Source organism: Rhinatrema bivittatum, chromosome 10, assembly GCF_901001135.1.
Source record: "Rhinatrema bivittatum chromosome 10, aRhiBiv1.1, whole genome shotgun sequence".
In the NCBI taxonomy this organism is placed as follows: Eukaryota; Metazoa; Chordata; class Amphibia; order Gymnophiona; family Rhinatrematidae; genus Rhinatrema; species Rhinatrema bivittatum.
The window spans coordinates 41,732,737-41,755,721 of record NC_042624.1 but is presented as its reverse complement, the minus strand read 5'-3'; the positions used below and the strand labels follow the sequence as shown (position 1 = coordinate 41,755,721).

The 22,985-nt window shown below is 43.5% G+C and overlaps 2 protein-coding genes across 4 annotated transcripts in view; one reads left to right on the top strand and one right to left on the bottom strand.

Annotated features, from left to right (window-relative positions):
* The window catches only part of PLPPR5 (phospholipid phosphatase related 5), a 755,539-nt gene that overhangs the window by 107,474 nt on the left and 625,080 nt on the right, over positions 1 to 22,985 (top strand). The gene's annotated exons all lie outside the window — the stretch shown is intronic.
* PLPPR4 (phospholipid phosphatase related 4) overlaps positions 1 to 22,985 on the bottom strand; it is a 105,976-nt gene that overhangs the window by 48,598 nt on the left and 34,393 nt on the right. Inside the window, exon 2 of the mRNA XM_029618582.1 lies at positions 1,766 to 1,951. Within this exon, the coding sequence (XP_029474442.1) occupies positions 1,766 to 1,951 (186 nt within the window). The remainder of the gene's footprint in view (positions 1 to 1,765; positions 1,952 to 22,985) is intronic.

Below are 22,985 nucleotides of genomic sequence, written 5' to 3'. Positions count from 1 at the left end.
TGTGTGAAAGCATGTGTGGGTGTGAGAACATGTGTGCTTGTGTGTGTGTCTATGTGAGAGCCTGTATGCTTATGTGTGTGTGTCTTTGTTTATGTTTCTGAGTGAGAGCCTACTACTACTACTACTACTACTACTATTTAACATTTCTATAGTGCTGTACAAACATACAAAAAGGCAGTCCATTCTTGACAGAGCTTATGATCTAATAAGACAAACATACAGGGCAAGAGTCTTGGGATATTTCAAAAAGCAAGACAATGGTTAAAAAGAAAAGAAAGTTAACAAGACTAAAAGCAGACAATCAAGAATAAGATTTTAAAACGGTTTCAAAAAGGTGAGTCTTTAGATTGGATTTAAATATGGCAAGAGAAGGAGCATGACACACCAATTCAGGAAGACTATTCCAAGCTCATGACACAGCCAGGTGGAAAGCACAGTCGGGAATTAGCAGTAGAGGAGCAGGCCACAGATTGGATGTCTGATGAGCGGAGTGCACGAGGAGAGGTGTAGAGTGTGCATGTGTGAGTGTTTATGTGTCTGTGTAGATGTCACATATAGGTTCTCACAGGCACGCACACACATGCTTGGCTTGTATGTGAGAGCATAGGCATGTATATGACAGAAGGAATGTGTGAGAGAATGAATGTGTTATTATGTGGGTTTATGTATGTGTGTGTGGGTGTGTGTGTGAGAGACAGAGACAGAGAGAGAGAGAGAAGATAAAGTTTGTGTGGCCCTACCTCCCAATCCATGACAATCTCAAGGTGACTGTAAATCAAAAGATCTCAAGTATGGAGAGCAGAATATTTTTTAATCCTTATTTATACTGGGTGTAATTTGATATTTCTGCTGTTTTGAAATATTTTATTGTTTTTTTTGGAAATTACAACATTTTTAATTTGGGGATTTTTTTTATCCATCAGATGTTTAGAAATACTTTATTGCTGTTTGGGAATTTTGGATATTCTATTCATGAAATGATTTGAAATATTTATTCTTTTTAGGAATATAATTTTACTATTTTGATTGCTGTTTTATATTTTTATTCTAGTATTTAATGTTTTATGAAGAATGGTACTGTTTCTGGTTTTTCCATTGTTGCTCTACATATAGAGGCTAGCTTATTGTGGGTTCCAGTTCATTTCTTTTCAGTACGTTTCTATTTATACTTGCTGGTTTCTCTATACTGTATATGTGACAGAGGCAAGGTATTTTGCTGGCTTGTAATTTCTGTGTAGGGATCTATAGCAGCCTGGCTTGTCTGTTTTCCTAATAGGAGGTGTATTGGTGTTCAAGGGCCTGGTGTAATATGTGCAGTGATGCCTTTTCATAGGTAGGGGTGTTAGTTTGAGTGCTGGCAGTTGTTTTGGTATGGGAGGTTTACTAAATTGAAATGGTAATTCAATTTATTCATGGCTTTCTGAGGGCTAAGCCCACACCTAACATGCATTATAAAAAGTCTAATTCCAGAGGAGTTCCAAGTGTCTTTTTGGAGTATATTTATTTCTTACTTAAAATTAATTTTAATTTCATTTAGCAAAAACATATTGATATGGATGAATGTTAAAGGTAAACTATCAGGATGAGTTGCTTATCACTGGTGTTACTTGCAGTCGGTTGCTATTGAAAAATGAATTGTAATTTAAACAATAAAGCAATTCAAATGAGCATTAATAAATAATGTGTTAAATATATTTATGGTATTACAAACAACAGATGTATTTTAAAAAATCTAAATGGTTTCTTAAGATAAGAATAATCCTACCGTGGCTGCAGGTCCAGCAAAGGCTAGGCTCAGGAGCATCAGGAATGGAATGGACTCCTGGGTGGGGTCAATGTATGGCATGCTAAGGCTCCTGTCATAGCAGCTGAATCCTGAGTGAACAGGCTTGAAAATATCTGTCAGTTCAAGAAAATAAAGGCTAACAACAGATGAGGCCAGTATTGGTAACTGTGGAGAAAGGAAAAGACACAGCGTTAGGTTGGCTTAAATAGTATTTACTAGAAACACAGGCAACAGTTATTAAAAATTGAATGTGCGTGGTAAAATTCCACTTAACGTGGCATGTAATAAGTTTACATATTGCTTATTGAATTTTTTCCAACCTAGAGTAGCATACATAGAGGCCAATATAGTAAACTATGCTGATGTTTGTGATAGCATTCACATGCATAATGTGAAGTTGTTGTCCACGGATTGAACTCCTGCCTCCCCTTAAGTTTGATGACTAAGCCATTTATCACACAGGTATGGAATCTTGGGATTCTTCTTGGATCCAGTTTATCAATGAAATTATAGGTCAAAGAAGTAGTTCAAAATGCCTTTTACAAGCTTTGCATTCTGAGAAACCTTATTTGCACCAGACAGTTTCCGTACAGGAATTAGTTCTTAGTGGATTGGATTATTGTAATACCCTTTATTTGGATTTATCAAGCACAACATTACAGGCACTACAGATAGTGTAAAATGTGACTGCTAGGATCTTATTGGGGGCCCGAATGAGAGAACACATTACTCCAGTATTGCATTCATTCTCCGAGGACAAGCAGGATGGCAGTCCTCACACATGGGTGACAATATCCAAAGGAGCCAGGAACGGAAAACATGTCAAAGTTTCTAAAGTTTTGACTGTGCCTCACTGGGCATGCCCTGCATGCCATTATACTGTGCATCCATGTGGAGTTCCTTCAGTTTTACTTTTTCCAAGGATTCTTCTGTCACAATGGAGTGCCTTGCTTTCTTGTTTTTGGGTCTATTGTCACGGGCTTGGGAATTGGACCCTTGAGGATGCTGACTGACAGGCCAATAAACCATATTGAATCATGAAGCAGAGACTTGGATGGGTAGGCAAGGTCGAGAGAGGTGGAGTTTATTCAGAGGCAGAGGTCAGGCAGGAGTCAGAGCAAGCAGCAAGCAGTGGATGAGTTGTAGTCAGGCAAGGTCAAAACCAGGAAAGAGCAACAGGAACAATGACTAGTTCAGGAACACAGGAAGGAAACCTGTTGCTCAGGCGCCAGCCCAGAGGACTGGGCCTCCACTGGGAGGTGGGGGTGTAGTGTCTATAAAACTGGTGAGTTACTGCAGAGCCTACTCAGAGCAGCCAGATACTTTGAAGGGGCAGGATGCTGGGAGCCATGCTGGGCGACCCTAGCAGGCTGTAGCAGAGCAGTGGCCCATGGTCTGTGGCATGTTACACCTATTCTGGTATTTTTTTCCCCAGAGAAAAGGATCATTTGTCATAGGGTCCTTCAGTCTGTTCCATGTAGCTTTCTCTAGGTAAAGTTTTTGGTTGATTTCTCTGTTTCCTTTCATTCGTTTTCCCTCTATAGCGGTGTGCTGTTACTGTCCATCAGCCATCGACCAGCTGCTGCCATCAAGTTTAATTTTATATCCATTTTGATTCAGCCAGACATGTCTAGAGGGTTCCAGCAAAGCTTCCACTGCAAGAGGACCATGTCTATCACAGAGCTGCATGATAGATGTGTCCTTTGCTCGGGGGCATCCATGATGTCCAGGGGGGTTGCAAATGTACCATGAAAGGATACTGTTCCTGACTGGAACTTATTGATAGACTTTTTGGGCACCAGAAGACCAATTCATCTACATCATCATCAAGGTATCAACATCGAAAGGACCTCAGAGCTGCATTGTTGGAAAAAGTGTCATCTGCATTGAGGGAACCATCAGTTTTCTTGATGCTTCTAAATGAAAGGGGACTCTTCCCAGCTGAAAAAGGTATCAACTTCCATCTCTTTGTCTCCAGCATTGAAGCAATCTCATGCCGAGCATTAAGAGAAGTTGAAGAATCATTGGAATTAGTCTCCATCGATGCCCAATGCCGGAAGCAGGGATGATCCAGTGCATGCTGGGAACCCTCTGAAGCAGTCCTGAGATGAGGACAGCTTCATCCTCTAAACATTCCAGGGATTCAAGACAGTCTCCTCATGTCCATCCTAGGCAACAGATGGCACCTAAGCCCTAGACAGCAACCCAGTCAACTCTAAGGACAGGGTTTTGACTGGATTGTACAGAGCATATCCATGTTCTCAGCACCTATGCAAGAGGATGTTCGAGTCAGGGGGAGGCTGTAATTTTACATAAACTGGGAACCCAGTGTAGCCTCGGACATGTGGGTCCTCAGCATCATCAGGAGAGGGTACAGATTAAATCTAATGGATCTCCCACCAAATTGGTCCCCGGACTCCAGGTGGGGTTGCTTGGTGCATCAGGAACTGCTTCTAACAGAGTTCTCTGCCCTTTTAATGGCCAAAGCAATGGAGCCTGTTCCACCAGGGCAAAAAGGGCGGGGATTTTACTCCAAGTATTTCCTGATTCCAAAGAAAACAGGAGGACTTTGTCCCATCCTAGACCTAAGTGTCTTGAACAAATTTATCAAAAGAGAAAAGTGGGCCTGAATACCTTAGAAAGAAACTGGAATGGTATCAACCTCGTTGGACATTAAGATCAATTCAGGGAGCTCTACTTCCCACTCCAATGTTTAAGGAGATTAGGGGAGCACAAGTGAGAGTGAGGATGTTCTCAGTGGTGGTTCCAGCTCTTTGGAACCAATTACCAGAGGACTTAAGGTTAGAGCACAATTGTTTGCATTTTTGTAAACAACTGATAAAACATGGCTTTTTCCTTGGCAGTGAAGTTAATGGCTGGATTTATTGGAACAGTGATATAAGTACCATTGTATTTTTTGATTTGTGTTGCATTTTATGACTGAATAATATTTTTATGTATTGTACAAATTAAACAAATGTAATCCAAAAATATGAGAGTGAAAAAAATGTGTTCACAAAAACTCTCACAAAATAAATAGTTCAAATAGGTTCAGCACCAAATTCAAAAAAAGGCAAAAAGTGCCAATAGCAGCATAGGAGAATCACTCTATTCGCTGAAGATTTGTCCTATTCAAAGACTAAAGGCACTTTTTGGCATTTCTACTGTTTGATTCTACACATATACCCTCATTAACTGTGGATTCAGGTGCCCTTGCAGTTTTGGCCCTTGAAGCAGACTATCGAAATGTGGTGCCATGTTGGGCTTATTTAAATTTTGGGCATATGAGGAGTGCTAGTTGGACTCTCTGGTTGTTAATATAAGTTACTGGGCATAGTAAATGGGTGTGTGCAGTTATCGGACCTCACTTTATACATGGACTCTTTTGAGTCTTTTTAATCCACTTTTTTGAATGTGGTGTACATCAAGCATTTAAAAGTTATAAGAAAATTTATACAATATTCTGGACCGATGATTAAAATGACTGGGCTGGCAGGGAAAAATTAAAGTACCTGCTCCGGTGTTATGAATGTCCTCATTTGAAAAGACTTTATGCCTTTTTTTGAATTTGGTGCTGAACCCTATTGAACTATTTGTTTGTAAGAGTTTATGTATTGTACTCCATTTTGATTGGCCATTCAGCCAGAAGGTTGTCTATAAAAGCTTTTTAAATAAACAAAGATTCAAGATGGTTTCCCTGGGCACTTTGATCCCTTTTATTCAAAATGGGGACTGGTTGTGTTCTCTCGATCTGAAGATGCTTATATTCGTATAAAGATTTTTCATTGTCACAGGAAATATCTCAGACTTGTCATGGGAGATTGTCATTTCTACTATCGCATTTTGCCTTTTGTGCTAACATCTGCTCCATGTGTCTTCACAAAATGCCTGGCCATGGCACTTATGCAAATTGTGGGTGCATGTCTAGCCCTACCTGGATGATTGGCTGGTCAAGGGCATGTTTTGGGGAGGAGCCGAGGTATCAATGAGTATGACCATCCAGGTGTTGGGAGCTGCTAGGGTTCGTTATCAGCTACCCCAGGTCTCATTTGTGCCTGTCACCTCAACTGGAGTTTATTGGAGCTCCACTAGACACAACTCAGGCAAAAGCCTTCTGTCATAATCTTGGCTGCTAGGCAGCCTCCCTGCCAGCAGAGGTCCTCAAAGAGCTACCCTCTCTCCTGTGCTAGACATCTCCTTGATGCACCCATGACACAGCAGTTCCAGCTCTATTTAGCTCTGCCTCTCCATCGAGATACCTTGGCACTTTACTTTGGTCCACCTTGCCTAGCTTTCCTGCTGTGTGGCTTTCTTGGCCTTCTGCCTTGCCTTGTGGCCTCCTTGGTTTTCTGTCTTGCTTGTGGCCTTTATGGCCTCCTCGCCATACTCAGTGGCTCTTAAGCCTTCTTGTCCTGCTCAGCTCTGCCCTTGGTCTTTGGGCTTTTTAATATTTCCTTCCCCTGCCTTGGCCTTCGGGTATTTTGTATTTCCTTGCCTTGCCTTGGCCTTTGGGCCTTCTGAAGTTCCTTGTCTTGTCCTATCTTGTCCTTGTCTCCAGTTTCAGCCTGAACCTCCAGTTCCAAACCCATCTCCAGCCCCTGCCTGCCTTCAGTACTAGCCTGTACATCTGGTTCCAGCCTGTGCCTCTGGTTCCAGCACCTTCTTCCAGTTCTAGTTTGTCTTCGGTTCCTGTTGTCTCATCGCCTGTGTCTGCCTTGTCTCTAGCACCTGCTCTACTTTGAGACCCAGCTTGTCTCCAGTTACAGCTAAGTTCTGCTGGTCACCAGAACCCAAGGGCTAGTCAGGTGGAAGATCTTGTCTAGCTTTGCCTTAGAGTCTGGCCCTACTCCTGTGGGGGAAATTCCTGTCTAGTTGGTTCCCAACTCCGTGACACCTTCCTCCCAAAATGAAGAACTGCCACCATGATGTCATCTGAATATCTTCCGCTGCAGAGTCAGCAGGCATCAGCTTGGTTCATGTTTGGCCTCTGTTGGAAATAGGATGCTGGGCTTGATGGACACTTGGTCTGACCCAGCATGGCAATTTCTTATGTTCTTATGTTGAGGCTGTTGGGCCTCATGGTTTCAATGGTACATGTCACTCCCATGGCATGTCTCCAGATGAGCCCAGTGGATCTTGTCTCAGTGACCATAGATCACTGAAGATCTATGGGACAGACTCTGGATCATGCAACCACTCAGGGACTTACTGTCCTGGTGGTGGGTCAATGCCAATCTGGTCAAAGGAATACACTTCTATCTCTGATTCAAATTGTCCTTATGACAGATGTGTCCATCTAAGGATTGCTGTTTGCTTAGGAGAAATTTCCTCAAATATATTTCCTGGAGGTTTGGGTGATCCAGTACATTCTAAAGGCTTTCAGAGATTGGTTGCCCAACAAAGTTATTCTTATCCAGATGTACAACCAAGTGGCAAAGTACTACATCAAACGCAGGGAGGTACAGGCTCATATATCCTGTATCAGGAGGTTGTACAGTTTTAGGGTTGTGCCATCTCTCAGAAGATGGTACTCAAGGCCTTGTACCTAGCAGAAATGGAGAATTTTTTCGTGGATAGACTATATTGGTTCTTATAACTACATCAGTGGTTCCTCAACTAAGGAGTAGTGAATCAGATTTTCCTCTGCTGGAACACACCAGTGGTAGATCTATTTACATCCCCTCAGAACAGGAAGGTCCCACTCTTCTGCTCCAGGCAGAGAGTGCATGGCAAACTAGCCTTGAATGCCTTTTTCCTGTACTGGGGCAATCCCTCTTATAGGGAAGACTCTCTTGAAGCTCAAAGAGGATGGGGTTATCATTTCTCATAGCCCCGTTTTGGTCAAGATAGTTCTGATTCCCTCTCCTGTGGAAGATGTGGGAGTGAACCAATCAGGTGTTGTGAGTGTGACCTATGATTGGTGTTGAGGGCACAGAGGCACAGTCACTAGCTCATGGGAGAGCGTGAGCCCCTGAACCATGGCACAACTCAGGGAGGAGCCCCAAGGCACACGGTGGGAGGTGAGAGCATGCAAGCACGGGTGGAACAGGAACAAGGCAGGACTAGAACTAAGGCAAGGAATTTCGGAACAGGAACAAGGCAGGTTCAGCCCTCCGCTGGACCTACACGCACCAATGAGACCCAGCAACGCAATGCTGGCCTCAAGAATAGCCCTCCAGCCACTCAGAAGCCCTTCCAGACCCGCCGCTTGGGAATGATGAGTGTGTGAGGCCAGATGGAGGCTGAGGACTTGGAAAACTCAGACAAGGACTTGGAACTTGGAAGACTCAGATGAGGGCTTTGAAGTTTGAAGACTCAGACGAGGACTTGGAAGGTTCAGACAAGGACTTGGAACTTGAAAGATACAGGTGGGCACTGTCCCCCAGGGTGCACTACACAGCCCACCATGGGCTGGTCATGGACCATCCTGTCCGACTGCGTGCCCTACACAGCCTGGGAAGGCTGGTCATGAACCACGCAGGAGTGAGATAAGCACCAGAAGGGGATCCAACCAAACGAGGCTCCAGTGACCGGAAACAGGAACCAGATCAATACGGATTTACCCTCGGAGTGGCCATCTGGAGGACTCGAAGAGCTGGAAGACTCAAAACTTGGAAGACCTCAGGAACATCAGGACTTCTGAACATCTGGAACATCAGGACATCTGGAAGTAGGACAAGGCAACAAAGGAGCTCTGACAAGGAATGAGACCAGGAACATTGAAAACATGGAATGAAGAGCCATCTTAGACAAATGAAGAACACGGAGGACCTTGACCAGTGAAGAACATGGACAATAATGGGATCTTGTATGAAGGCCCTGAGGGAAAGAAGCAGAGCCCTTTTATAGGGCTAATCCAGGCAAAGGTTGATGATGTCATCACTGAGGGCCGCAGGGCTTTTCCCGCTGCTGGCCCTTTAAAAGTTAAGGAGAGGCGTACGCCCACGCCTATGCTGAGCCCAGAGAAGCAGGGACATCTGCTGTGACCCTGCCGCATGGAAAACAAGACTGGAGGCGGCATCCTGCCATGAAGGTAGCATCAGCAGCGGCACCCCCTGCCGCGAGGATGAAGATGACAGCAGCAGTGGCTCCCTGCCACTTGAGAGAGCAGTCGGCGGTAGCAGTGGCATCTTCCCCACTGTGAAAGCAGTCAGTGGCGGCGGCTTCAAGGCCGCGAAGAGGAAGCGGAGTCCCGGTGGCGGCGCAAGCCACAGAAGAAAAGGGATGGCATAGTCCGGAGGCGGCCTAAGCTGCGCAGAGCAAGGCCCCAAGGTGACGGCGTCGGGCAGGCACAACGGTAGGTAAAGAGCCTGCTCACTAGAGGTGTGAATCGTGTGCCCTATCGTCTTAACGATCGAAATCGTCTGGCAGGAGAAGAAAATCGTGTTTGTCACGATTTTTTAGGTAAAAAATCATTTTTTCCGATTAGTGCACACTAACTCCCGTTAGTGCGCACTAACCATTGTTAGTGCGCACTAACAGAAAATGATACAATTTGACACTTTTCAGGTCAGTTAAGGTCAGTTTAGGAATGAATATGTATTCCTATTGGCTGCCCTCTTATTTATTAATGTTACCAAGGTTCCCACTGACAATATATGGGGGATGGGAAATGGAAACAGTTGGTAGCTTGACAAAAAAAGTAATGTGATCAGTCAATGTGACTAGAACTTGTGCCCTAACCCTGATACCAGGGGTGTTGTGATCTTCCTGCACACAGTGCCCTAACCCTGATAACCAGGGGTGTTGTGATCTTCGTGCACACAGTGCCCTAACCCTGATACCAGGGGTGTTGTCATCTTCCTGCACAGAGTGCCTTAACCCTGATACCAGGGGTGTTGTGATCTTGCAGCATGCAGTACCCTATCCATAATACCAGGAGTGTTGTGATCTTCCTGCACTCAGTGCCCTAACCCTGATACCAGGGGTGTTGTGATCTTCCTGCACACAGTGCCCTAACCCTGACACCAGGGGTGTTGTGATCTTCCTGCACACAGTGCCCTATCCCTATTAATTCCAGGAGTGTTGTGATCTTCCTGCACACAGTGCCCTAACCCTGATACCAGGGGTGTTGTGATCTTCCTCACACAGTGCCCTAACCCTGACACCAGGGGTGTTGTGATCTTCCTGCACACAGTGCCCTATCCCTATTAATTCCAGGAGTGTTGTGATCTTCCTGCACACAGTGCCCTAACCCTGATACCAGGGGTGTTGTGATCTTCCTCACACAGTGCCCTAACCCTGATACCAGGGGTGTTGTGATCTTCCTGCATGCAGTGCCCTATCCCACCTGCATTACTAGTGAGAGGCTGGCTTCACAGATAGGGGGGAGCTTCCTGACCCTCACTCCTCCCTTCCCCCAAGTCCCAGCAAGTGAATGGTGTGTGGGTGAGGGGGGGGGGGGAGGAGGATGGTGAAGGGTGAGACAGCTCCCTCCCTGCATTACTAGTGAGAGGCTGGCTTCACAGACAGGGGGGAGCTCCTGACCCTCACTCCTCCCCTCCCCCATGTCCCAGCCAGTGAATGGTGTGTGGGTGAGGGGGGGTATGGTGAAGGCTGAGACAGCTCCCTCCCTGCATTACTAGTGAGAGGCTGGCTTCACAGACAGGGGGGAGCTGCCTGACCCTCACTCCTCCCTTCCCCCAAGTCCCAGCAAGTGAATGCTGTGTGGGTGAGGGGGGGGGGGGGAGGATGATGGTGAAGGGTGAGACAGCTCCCTCCCTGTATTACTAGTGAGAGGCTGGCTTCACAGACAGGGGGGAGCTGCCTGACCCTCACTCCTCCGGGGTGTTGTGATCTTCCTGCACAAAGTGCCCTATCTTTGATACCAGGGGTGTTGTGATCTTCCTGCACACAGTGCCCTATCCTTGATACCAGGGGTGTTGTGATCTTCCTGCACACAGTGCCCTATCCTTGATACCAGGGGTGTTGTGATCTTCCTGCACACAGTGCCTTATCCTTGATACCAGGGGTGTTGTGATCTTCCTGCACACAGTGCCCTATCCTTGATACCAGGGGTGTTGTGATCTTCCTGGACACAGTGCCCTATCCTTGATATCAGGGGTGTTGTGATCTTCCTGCATGCAGTGCTCTATCTCTATTAATACCAGGAGTGTTGTGATCTTCCTGCACACAGTGCCCTATCCCTAATACCAAGGGTGTTGTGATCTTCCTGCACACAGTGCCCTATTCCTGATACCGGGGGTGTTGTGATCTTCCTGCATGCAGTGCCCTATCCCGGTTACCGGGGGTGTTGTGATCTTCTTGCACACATCCCGGTATCAGGGATAGGGCACTACATGCAGGAAGATCACAACACCCCTGGTATCAGGGATAGGGCACTGTGTGCAGGAAGATCACAACACTCCTGGTATTAGGTATAGGGCACTGCATGCAGGAAGATCACAACACCCCTGGTATCAGGGATAGGGCACTGTGTGCAGGAAGATCACAACACCCCTGGTGTCAGGGTTAGAGCACTGTGTGTAGGAAGATCACAACACCCCTGGTATCAGGGATAGGGCACTGAGTGCAGGAAGATCACAACACCCCTGGTATCAGGAATAGGGCACAAGTTCTAGCCATATTGACTGATCACATTACTTTTTTTGTCAACTACCAACAGTTTCCATTTCCCATCCCCCCAACCATCACCTCAGTTGGAACCTTGGTAACATCAGTAGATAAGAGGGCAGCCATCCAATAGGAATACATATTCATTCCTAACTGACCTTTACTGACCTGGAAAGTGTCAATAATTTGTATCATTTTCTGTTAGTGTTCCTGAGTTTCCATTTCCATTTCCCATCCCCCCAACCATCACGTCAGTGGGAACCTTGGTAACATCAGTAGATAAGAGGGCAGCCAGCCAATAGGAATACATATTCATTCCTAACTGACCTTTACTGACCTGGAAAGTGTCAATTTGTATCATTTTCTGTTAGTGCGCACTAACTCTCGTTAGTGCGCACTAACACGATTTAACGATTTTTAACGATAAATCGTTAGAATTTCTATTGAATTCTGTTTCTTAACGATTTAAGACGATATTATAAGTATCGGACGATAATTTTAATTGTTGAAAAATGATTCACATCCCTACTGCTCATGGGATGGGGTCTGCGTGCAGGTTCATAACATCAGCTGGGGAATTCTCCACATCTCTCAACTGAAAACCTGGCTGTTTAAACAGGCTTTCTCCTAACACCCACAACCACGGACAACCGAGCCCCGAAACTCTACTATACTCACAAAATACTCTGTATATATTTTTTGTTTTTTTGCGCACTCATATTATTATTCTATATAAGTTTAATTTCACCCTTAACTGTTTCCCTTTCTCTGACTACCTTAAACCTTCTGCCTATCTCCTGTAATTTAATTGCCCTTTAACAGTTGGAGATGTTCTTTGAAATCTTTGAGATGTATTTTCATACTTGTTACAATGTAAACCGATGTGATGTGCAAACGAACGTCGGTATAGAAATAAAAAATAAAAATAAAATTTCTCATGATCAAGGCAGGTTGTGCCATTGCAACATCAAGTCATTGTTGCTCATTGAAGCAAGTTGAGAGACTAACTTTGCAACCCCTTGAGTTGTCTGATGATGTGTCTCATGTTCTTTTAGCTTCAAGAAAGGATTTCACTAGGAGATTCTATAGATTTATGTGGAGGAGGGTTGCCCTAGATCCTTTCTCTTGCTCTACAAAACAACTGCTTGATTACATTCTATATTTGTCTTGTCTCAAGACCAATTCCATAAGGGTTTGCCTTAGTGCAACTGGCACTTATCCTCACCATGTAGAAGATAAATCCATCTCTGTGCAGCCTTTAGTTGTTCGGTATATACAGAGCCTGCTTCATTTGAAGCCTCCATTCAAGACCCTCGTTGAGTCTTGGGACCTCAGCATTGTCCTGTCTAGAGACACCGAGGGTGGTCTCTCCCAATGAATGAGATTTACTGCTCCAGCAAGTGAGATTGAAGGCCAAAGAGTGAGATTTTTCAGGCAGTGTATCTATAATATAAATCTGCGTTCTCTTGTATCCTTTGTGGGCTGCTACCTGTAACATGGGAGGCAGATGGCATTTCCCCTGTCAGGAGAATAGTAAGCACAGTCAGAGACTACTATGCTTAACAATTTGGGGAATATATCAATGATCTCCTCCCAGGTCCCACTCTCCTTCTGTCTGTTTCTTGTCTCTGACTGTGTGTGGCTCCAGGCACTGCTTTGACTTCCCCTTTCTCTCCATGTGCACTTTCTGTATGTGGCTTTCAATCAGGGCCACTGCAAGGGTATTAGGCATCCTAGGTGAAATTTACAGTCTTGATCCCTCCCCCATACAGTCCTCTCCACATACAATTTAAAATTATGCATTTATAACAGATTTTTACATGAAAAAGGACATTAACATACAGTCTTCTGAGGTAAAGATATCACGTAAAATAACATGTATATTATAGTTACATGCACTACTGTGGTGTTAACCAGAAAACCCTGAAAAAGCAAAAAATCATGAAGCCTATTGTAACATGTGTTGGATGTGGGTTTGGCCCTCAGAAAGCCATGAATCCATGAATAAACAATTTAAATTGCACACCAGACAGCACTAACTGCCAGCTCTCAAACAGTAACAACCCTACCTATGAAAAAGCAACACTGCAAATATTACATCAGGCCCTAAAACAATACAATTCCTATTAGGAAAACAGAACAAGTCAGGTTGCTAGGGATGTGCAGAGCAAAAGTTTATGTTCATAAGTCCATAAGTCGAAAGGGGGGGTCAATTTCGGTCAATATGGACATATGGAGAATTCCATAAGTTGAGTCTATGTCCATACATGCAAATAAAAATTTAAACCCCTCACCCTCCTTAATCCCCCCCCCCCCAAGACTTACCAAAACTCCCTAGTGATCCAGTGGGGAGTCAGGATGCCATTTCTGAACTCCTTTGCGAGGAGCACGTGACGTCGGCGTCATGTCGGAGTGACGCGGCGTCACGTGATTCCCCGCGCATTCGCTCCGGGACGCGCGGGGACGCACGCGGACGCACGTAAGGAACTTTTGGCCAGCTTGGGGGGGTCAGGAGGCCCCCCCAAGCTGGCCAAAAGTTCCTTTTGGGTGCAACGAGGGTCCCGGAGCGAACGCGCGGGGAATCACGTGACGCCGTGTCACTCCGACGTGACGCCGACGTCACGTGCTCCTCGCAAAGGAGTTCAGAAATGGCGTCCTGACTCCCTGCTGGACTACCAGGGAGTTTTGGTAAGTCTTGGGGGGGGGGGATTAAGGAGGGTGAGGGGTTTAAATTTTTATTTAGGATCAACAATCGCGATTTCCAACGTATTCAACATAGCTATGTTGAATAAGTTGGAAATCCGATCGTTTTCGCCTCATCACTTTTTTAAGTTAAAAAACAAAAATAAGTTGCGTTTTACATTTAAGTTCAAAACGAATGCACACCCCTACAGGTTGCTATACATCCCTATACAGAAACTAAACACTAGCAGAATACTTCACCTCAGTCATATATACAGAACACAGAGAGACCCTCACCAAATATAGAATAAAGTGACCAGAAACTATAAAAAGAAACCTGAAGATGAAAACTGAACTGGAAACACAAGCCAGACTTCTGTAAACAGTGCAACAATGGAAAAAACAAACAGCACCATTAAAGTATCAAACAATAAAATCAAGAAATAAATATCAATCATAATAGTAAAACTATACTAATCAAAAGAAATATTTCAAAACAGATGATGAATGGAATAATATCCAATAGTTAAAAACTTGTAACATTTTTTTTAAATTAACAAACACCAATAAAATATTTCAAACCAGCAAATACATCAAATAACAGGTCATAGTCAAAACTAATAAAGACAAAAAATCCCCCGTTCTCCATAATTGCGAAGTTTTCAATTCCAGTCACTCTGGATTAGCGGGGAGGGGGAAGGCACATAAACTTGGTCCTTTGTCTCTCTCTCTCTCTCTCTCTCTCTCACCTCGTTTTCAGTTCCCGTGGTACTAATCAGCAGGGAGGAAGGCAAGCTTTCAGTGAAGTATTCTTAGCAGAAATTTGTCCCATTGGGAAGACGCTGTTTAAGCCCTATAATTAAGCTCGGTGGTTTCATGCTGTGTTAAGCACTAGAGATGTGAATCGGAACGGGTATTGGTTTGGATTCCGGTTCCGATTCACATCGTGAAAATTTTATCTTGCAGTCCGATCGGGTTTTTTTTATTGGCTGCGCCCGAGCCGATAACCAAAAAATACAGCTGACTCTTTAAAATGAGTTTGTTAGTATCCCCCCACCCTCCGGCCCCCCCCCCCCCCCAAATTTTTAAATAACTGGTGGTCCAGCGGGGGTCCCGGGAGCATTCTCCCGTGCTCGGGCCGTCGGCTGCCAGTAAACAAAATGGCGCCAATGGCCCTTTGCCCTTAGCATGTGACAGGGTATCCGTGCCATTGGCCGGTCCCTGTCACATGGTAGGAGCAATGGACGGCTGGCGCCATCTTTAAAAATGGCATGGGCCATCCAGTGCACCTACCATGTGACAGGGGCCGACCAATGGCACCGATTGCTCTTACCATGTGACAGGGGCTAAGGGCCATCGGCGCCATTTTTATTAGTGGCAGCTGACAGCCCGAGAGCGGGAGAATGCTCCCAGGACGCCCGCTGGACCACCAGGTATTAAACATTTTTTTGGGGGGGGGGTCTGGAGGGTAGGGGGATACTAACAAACTCATTTTAAAGGGTCAGGTTGGGTTTTTAGGTTGTGTCCTTTCTTCCCCCCCCCATAATGATAATAAAACCCACTAAATTAATCGTGGGGTTTCCTATCGCTATTGGGGACCCCCCGATATCTGACGATATTGAAAATATCGACGATATTTTCATTCGTCAGATAAACGATTCACATCCCTATTAAGCACAATAGCATCGATCTAAGCATTCAGATGTGTATACCTTGGGTTGGAGGATAATATTCACACAACGTATAATTGAGTCACTAGGGGTGTGCATTCGTTTTGAACTTAAATGTAAAACGCAACTTTTTTTTTTTTTTTAACTTAAAAAAGTGATGAGGCGAAAACGATCGGATTTCCAACTTATTCAACATAGCAGCGTTCGCTCCGGGACCCTCGTTGCAGCCAAAAGTTCCTTTTGGCTGCAACGAGGGTCCCGGAGCGAACGCGCGGGGAATCACGTGACGCCGCGTCACTCCAACGTGACGCCGACGTCACATGCTCCTCGCAAAGGAGTTCAGAAATGGCGTCCTGACTCCCCGCTGGATCACTAGGGAGTTTTGGTAAGTCTTGGGGGGGGGGATTAAGGAGGGTGAGGGGTTTAAATTTTTATTTGCACGTATGGACATAGACTCAACTTATGGAATTCTCCATATGTCCATATTGACCGAAATTGACCCCCCCTTTCGACTTATGGACTTATGAACATAAACTTTTGGTCTGCACATCCCTATGAGTCACTTCTGGTAGAGGCGATTTCCTTTATTGTAGCACTCACATTGTACATGTTTGAAAACAGACTTCTACTTATGTATTTCATCAGTGGCTCCATACAAAGTGAGTTTTTTCAAGTTAGATAGTAGTGGCTTCAATTTCACAGGTTTGTTTTACGTTGGTCAATGTTCAAATTCCCCCTGAAGAAGCCAATAGGTGAAACGAAGATCCGACCTTGTTAGGGTTCTTCAAGTTTGAATTTTTACATTGCTCTGTGAATTCAAAATGAATGATCCTTGTAAAGAAGTTTGACTCAACCTCATACATACTATGTTAGTTGAACCGCTAAATAGTAAACATATATTTGTTATTATGGTGTTATAATATGAGTGTGGTATGTGTGCATATTCTATGGCATGATATATGTATATTTATAGTTGAAAATATTTTGTAAAATCCCAAAAAAACGTTTTTGAGTGCATGTATTCAGTTTTAAGTGTGCATTTTTTATATATATATTTTTGTATTAAAGATGAAAACTTGTTCATTTAAATATTTCTGTAGCACTGATTCCCTTTGGGAATTAATATTATTATATGAGTACAGCACTACTCATTGTCAGTATAGCTGTCTGGTATCTATTTGTACTCTCTCTCAATATATATATATACACATACTGATGCTCTCATACGCACACAAATCCTAGCCCATGCTCTTTCTCACACACATGTTGTCTCTCCAACACATACACACCCAGGCTCTCTCTAACACCCACTCATACCCACCCATGCTTTCTCTCTAAAACATACACACACCTCCCATGCTCTCTCTCTCACACACACACACAAGCAAAGATATGCACCTATGCTCTCTCTCTCATACACACACCCATGCTTTCTCTCACATACACACCCTTACTTTTTCTCTCTCTCTCTCTCTCTCTCTCTCACACACTCATGCACACACACACACACACACACACACACACACTCACACAGTCACTCAGGCTCTCTCTCTCTCTCACACACATGCACACTCAACTAGGCTATTTCTCCCTCTTATGCACATGCTCATGCCCAGGATCTCTTTCACACATGCACACACACACAGGCTCTCTCTCTCTCACACACATTTGCATACACATGTACCTATGCTTGCTCTCTCTCTCTCTCACCCACATTCACACATACATACACACACACATGCGCGCGCGCACGCTCTCTCGTTCTCATACAAACACCCATGCCTTCCTGCTGTCCTTGGAGAATACATGTGACAGGCAAGCAACTCTATTTTATACTGATTACCTAGAGCTGGAGGTGTAAATTTAAGACTCTAATTCTACTACATAAAGCTTTGAGCGGTAAAACTCCAGTTTGTGTTAGTGCATTACTGAAAATATTCAAGAACATTAAGATTAACTGGTCAAAATTTGCTGGACATTCCATCTACGCACCTTATGCATCTTGATGAGACATACACAAGAGCCTTTACAGTGGAATGTGGAATTCACTTTCTGATGATGATAGAGCTATTGAAAATTCATAACCATTCAGAAAAAAAGTAAAAGCTTTCTCATTCAGAGGGATTTGAGCCAGAATGAAATGTATTAGGTTTTCTTTTTTCCTAGGGTAGCTAGTATTGGATAAGATTTGTTTTATGGAATAGTGGGTAAGAATTTCATATGATAAACTGAGTTATGATAGTATTAAAATGTGCATGTTTTTGATTCTTATGAATGATATGGATGATATATTATGTGTTATATTGTACCCTGCTAGAATTTTAGATAGTGCAATTTATAAATATCTTTAAATAAAATAAACATTGATTATATGCATTTTAATGTGTCATCTAACATTCATGAATATCAGTGGAAAATCTATTAAAAAATAATTAATTTAATAATTATGCAAATAAGCTCACTACCTATGAATGTAAATTAGAATAACATGTTAAAACTTACATTACAGCAAAAAACCTTAAATGCACTTCCTCATGTGTTAATGTGTTAATTTTAACTCAAGAAAATCTTCAAACAGATTAATATATCATTAACACGGGTCATTACAGTGAGATAATTAAAAGCCCTTATTACTACACCTTAATACATGAGTCTCATAGTAAAACTATGCCGTGCGCTCTAGTCTTCCTGTTTAATCCCTGAGAGAGCTAGTTAGCACAGTTGATTTCCTCTCCCCCTGAAACTGCTGAACTGAAAGTGGTCCCCTTTTCGAGCCCTCCACATAAGCACACATCCCTCCTGACACAGCAGGAACCAACTCCCCTGCTCAGAATTCAGAGGCATTGCCTTCCCAAGAGGTATTTCCCCCAGCACACAGCAGCAACCTTCTCCTCCTCCCAAGAGCATTCTGCCCTCAGAGACCATCCCCTCAAGAAGTAGCCTTCCACATAGCAAGCTCCCTGCCCTTCCTTCCAGAACCAGATCCACAACTTTCTGGAGGGGCAAGGTCTTGGGCAGGAGGGATATTGGAGCACTACTGCCTACTTTACAGCTGCTGCTGAATAATGACAGTAGGTTAAGCGACTCCAAGTGTCATCATTCAATGGTGACATGCAGTTCGGGCATGATGGCTTCAGTATCCTCTAGCTATGGAGGGGTAGGTGGGGAGAGGGATGCTTCTGGAGGGGTGTTGATTCTGGAAGGAGGGGAAAACCTCTTGGAGGAAGGGAATTGCCTCTCAGGAGGATAACTCTGAGGGGGGGGGGTGCCTCTCTTGGGGGTGGCTGCCTCTCCTGAGGTGGGGAGGGTTATTCCTGCTATGTTGAGAGTGGGACAGGAATGATGCTCATTGGGGGAGGGGTCAGGTAGGGAGACTTTCAGTTCAATGGGTTTGGAATGCTGCTGGTTTCAGAAGAAAAGGTGTAGTCATGCAACTAACTTAAAGTTCTCATAAGCACTTGATTATTATTTCATCTGTCTCAAATGCATTACTATGAATATTAAGAATTTACTAACACTGTGATAACATAATATTTAGGATTTCAACTGTAGAAATGTGTATTACAATAGCATTCACTTCCAGCCCTTGAGAGCAGCAAACAGGTTGGGTTTTCAGGATATTCCTAATGAATATGTATGAGATAGATTTGCATGAACACTGCTTCCAACAAAAATATATCTTATGCAAATCTACCTTATGCATATTCATTAGGGATGCCCTGGAAACCTGAACTGCTTGCAGGCCTCAGGGACTGGAAATGAATACAACTGGTGTATTGTGTTCAGAGGTTTCTTATTTTCTGCTTACACAATTAAACGGTACATATTGGATCCACTTTTAAAATGAAGCTATTTTGAATTTGCTGAAAGACCAGCCCGAAGCCTCATAACAGCTTTCCTCAATAACTGTGTCAAATTTGTGAAGATGAGTGGCTTGGCCTTTTCACTAGAAAATTCTAAACTCTGGCAATCTCTGGCTTTATGGCAAATATAATCAATGTTACACTTTCTTTATTTTGGATTTAGCACACCCCTTCACATTGCCAGCCTGGGCAATTTAACCAATTTGTGATCCAAGCAAATTCCTTTGGAAACTGTCCTCATGAAATACAGGGCATTACCTACTGGATCTCATGTTTAGAACTGGAATTGGGGGAGGAAAGTAGCATATAGGAATGTGCATTTGTCTAAAATGAAACTGCAAAACACGGCAAATAAGGCAAATTCAGGAGGCCCTGAACCGAATTGGGGGAACAAACCCTACTCATTCATTTTATTGTAAGCAAACTCGGCCCCTGGGTCAGGTCGTGCTGTCAGGCCTGGGTCTGGGCAGAGGCTCTGGCATCAGGATCTGACCTCTGGGCTGAGCTGCTATGTTGGGCTTGGATCTGGCCTCTGGCCTAGGCCGAGGTTCATGCTTCGGGATCTGACCTCCGTTTCAGGTCATGATGTCGAGCCTGGGTTTGGGCTGAGGTCCTGGCATTGGGACCCAGCCTTCAGGTTGGGCCGTAGTTGTTGGGGCTGAGTCCAGGGTCCGGCCGAGGCCCAGGCATTGGCCTTGAGTAGGCCGAGGCTGTGGTGATCCACTGCACCTCAGCCTATGCAAGTCCAAGGCTTCAGCCTAGCCGGTGGATCCCCACCGGAGCAGGTAAGTGGGGGCCGGGGAGGATCCTGGCCCCAGGAGTTTTCTGGGAGGGTGAGAGGAAAGGAGGGAGGCCTAGTTTTTCTTCCTGGCCATTTTTGAGGGGTATTTTTTTTTTTATTGCTTGATTTGTTTTTTTTCACACAAATCAAATGACTCAAGCAACCCACGAACCAAAATTTGTAGGAAAATAAACTCCTGAAATGGAACTGCAAAATGAAAATGAAATTTTCTTCCCTGCACATCCCTAGTAGCGTAGTCCCTGCTGTAGTCTTGACATTTCCTTGCCCTGCTCTAATTATGCCACTGCTTGCATGTATGCTTGAACTCTGCTTCTCAGAGATTGAGACAAGGAAGGAGGAAGCCAAGGAGAACAAAGCAGAGCAGATTATCCTCCCTTCAAAGAAAGCACTAGGTTGGTAGAAAGAACAGGAAAGACTATATGCTGCTAATTCAAAGATACTATAGAAGGCAAAGCAGGGTAAAACAATATCAGCAGCAGAAGCAAGAAGTATAGGCTTTAAGATTTTAAGAAAGAACAGTGTCAATATTGTAAAGCATGAAGTAAGAGGCAGGAAGACCATGGTAAACCATTTGTTTACCAGTCAGTAATTCAGGGAACTATTCCTGATAAATAGAATGGGTTTCTGGGAGATGACACAACCTTCTCTTCTCAGATAATGGGCCTCCACATTGGTAAATGTTTGTATATGTCTATTACATAACTGGCAAGTACATTTTTTTTTTTAATTGGAGAACTATAGGTTGAAAATGTTTAAAGCTGAAAATCTCAATAATTAAAAAAAGGTTTTATTTCCTGAAATTCTCCTTGAAGAGGGCAATTCTGAAAGCCATTTACATGGGCAAAAATGGGTTGCCTGAAAATTGTCTTCCTCAAAGCATCTAAAAGTATGTGCAGGCTTCCAGAGCACACGTATACACAACTGTGGGGGGAAAGGGGACCTTTCTGTAGGTGGGTTTCGGTTAGGAGGAGGAAAACTGCACATGCACACTAGCTTTTCAAATGTGCACGCTCTATCTTGCTCCTGCTGAGGCCAACCACACAGATGATAGGTGCGACGCATTCAGAGGCTCTCAGTGCGTACCTACTTCTGCACTTGCTGAGTTTCTCTTTGAAACTTTGTGTATGCTTCTTGCCTTGAATGGGCCCACATGGTCAGCGACTTTATGCACCATTTGAAAATTGTCCCCTAAAATTCTAAAAGCAAATAAAAATATATGCAATGCTTTCTTCAAGTTTATTTGATGGGTCTCTTGAAGTTTATTTAATAGTGATTTAAATAAGATTCTGCAGGATGGTTATGCAGCCTTGTACGCGGCACAATTATATACATAGAGAAATTAAAACAGTTAATATAGAAAAGGTTATAGCTTTAGTTCTGTTCATTGGATGATTACTGATTGGATTTACAATAGATAGAATAGAACAGGGTCCATCAAGAAATGAAAAACCTAACTTTAAATATTCAGCTGTTTTCATATGTACACATTTTTTATTGCTATTTGAGGGAAAATAGTGGGAAAAATCCCGAATAGCAACTATCCTAAAAGCAGATATTTGGTAAAAATTAATATATTTATTATAAGCTGTCAAAGATGTACAAAATGCAGATGAGGAAGAGACACCATGAACACCCTCCACTCTGCCCTTAAAGTCATCAATACTGGGAGGTAGATGTATTAAGCTGCATCTGTGATTCCAAACAAAACACGTGAAAAACATACTGTTAATGTGTGATAACACAATTATATTTATTATTGGCACATTTAGAGCGTTTTTAATTTGCATTTGCTAATGTAAACATAAAATATATGCAAAATAGGTAATGAGCTGAAGGGTCAGGCAAAGCAGTTCATTTTCTATGTTTGTAAAGTTAATTTTCTTGTGTTAAATTGCACAAAATTACCTTTCTGCGGGAAACTTCTGGTAGGCATAGTTAATTGTTTTTGGTTAAAATCCAAGATTTGCATGGGATTTATATTTCAATCATTTTTATTGATTATCAATACCAAACAAGCATAATAAGTACGTTCTCAAATAGTATTGGATACTTGGTTGTCTCTACCCAGCATCTGACTCCATTGGTGTAAATATAGTGTCAACTGAGTGAAATCCCATAATACCTCTTCCCCCAACCACGCCCCTCCCCCCAATCACGCCCCTCCCCTACACACCACTGCAACTTCTTTTCCTCTTAGAAAATTGTCCCCTTTAAGTATGTTAAGTCTGAATGTGTGACCTTAATATGCACAGTCAATAATCATTGAGTATCATACTTCTTGCCCTATGCAGCAAGGCTTGTATATAACAATATGCAAAAAGACTCTCTTCTTTCTCTGCGTATCCATCTTCTCCTCATATTTTTTGAACAGACACATCTGGTAAAGCTGATTCCACCTTTGAGAACATCGATGCATTGTCCTCCGGCCAATAGTGCAAGATTACCTTTTTTGCTAGCAAAAGTGCTTTATGAATCCATAACTGCAAATACTTTGGCCCAATGACTTTTCATTGCAAATCATCAAAAAAGAGCGCTGTATCTTGGAATGGAAACATTACATGCAAGATCTCATAAATATAACCCACTATATCCTTCCAGAACTGAGAAAT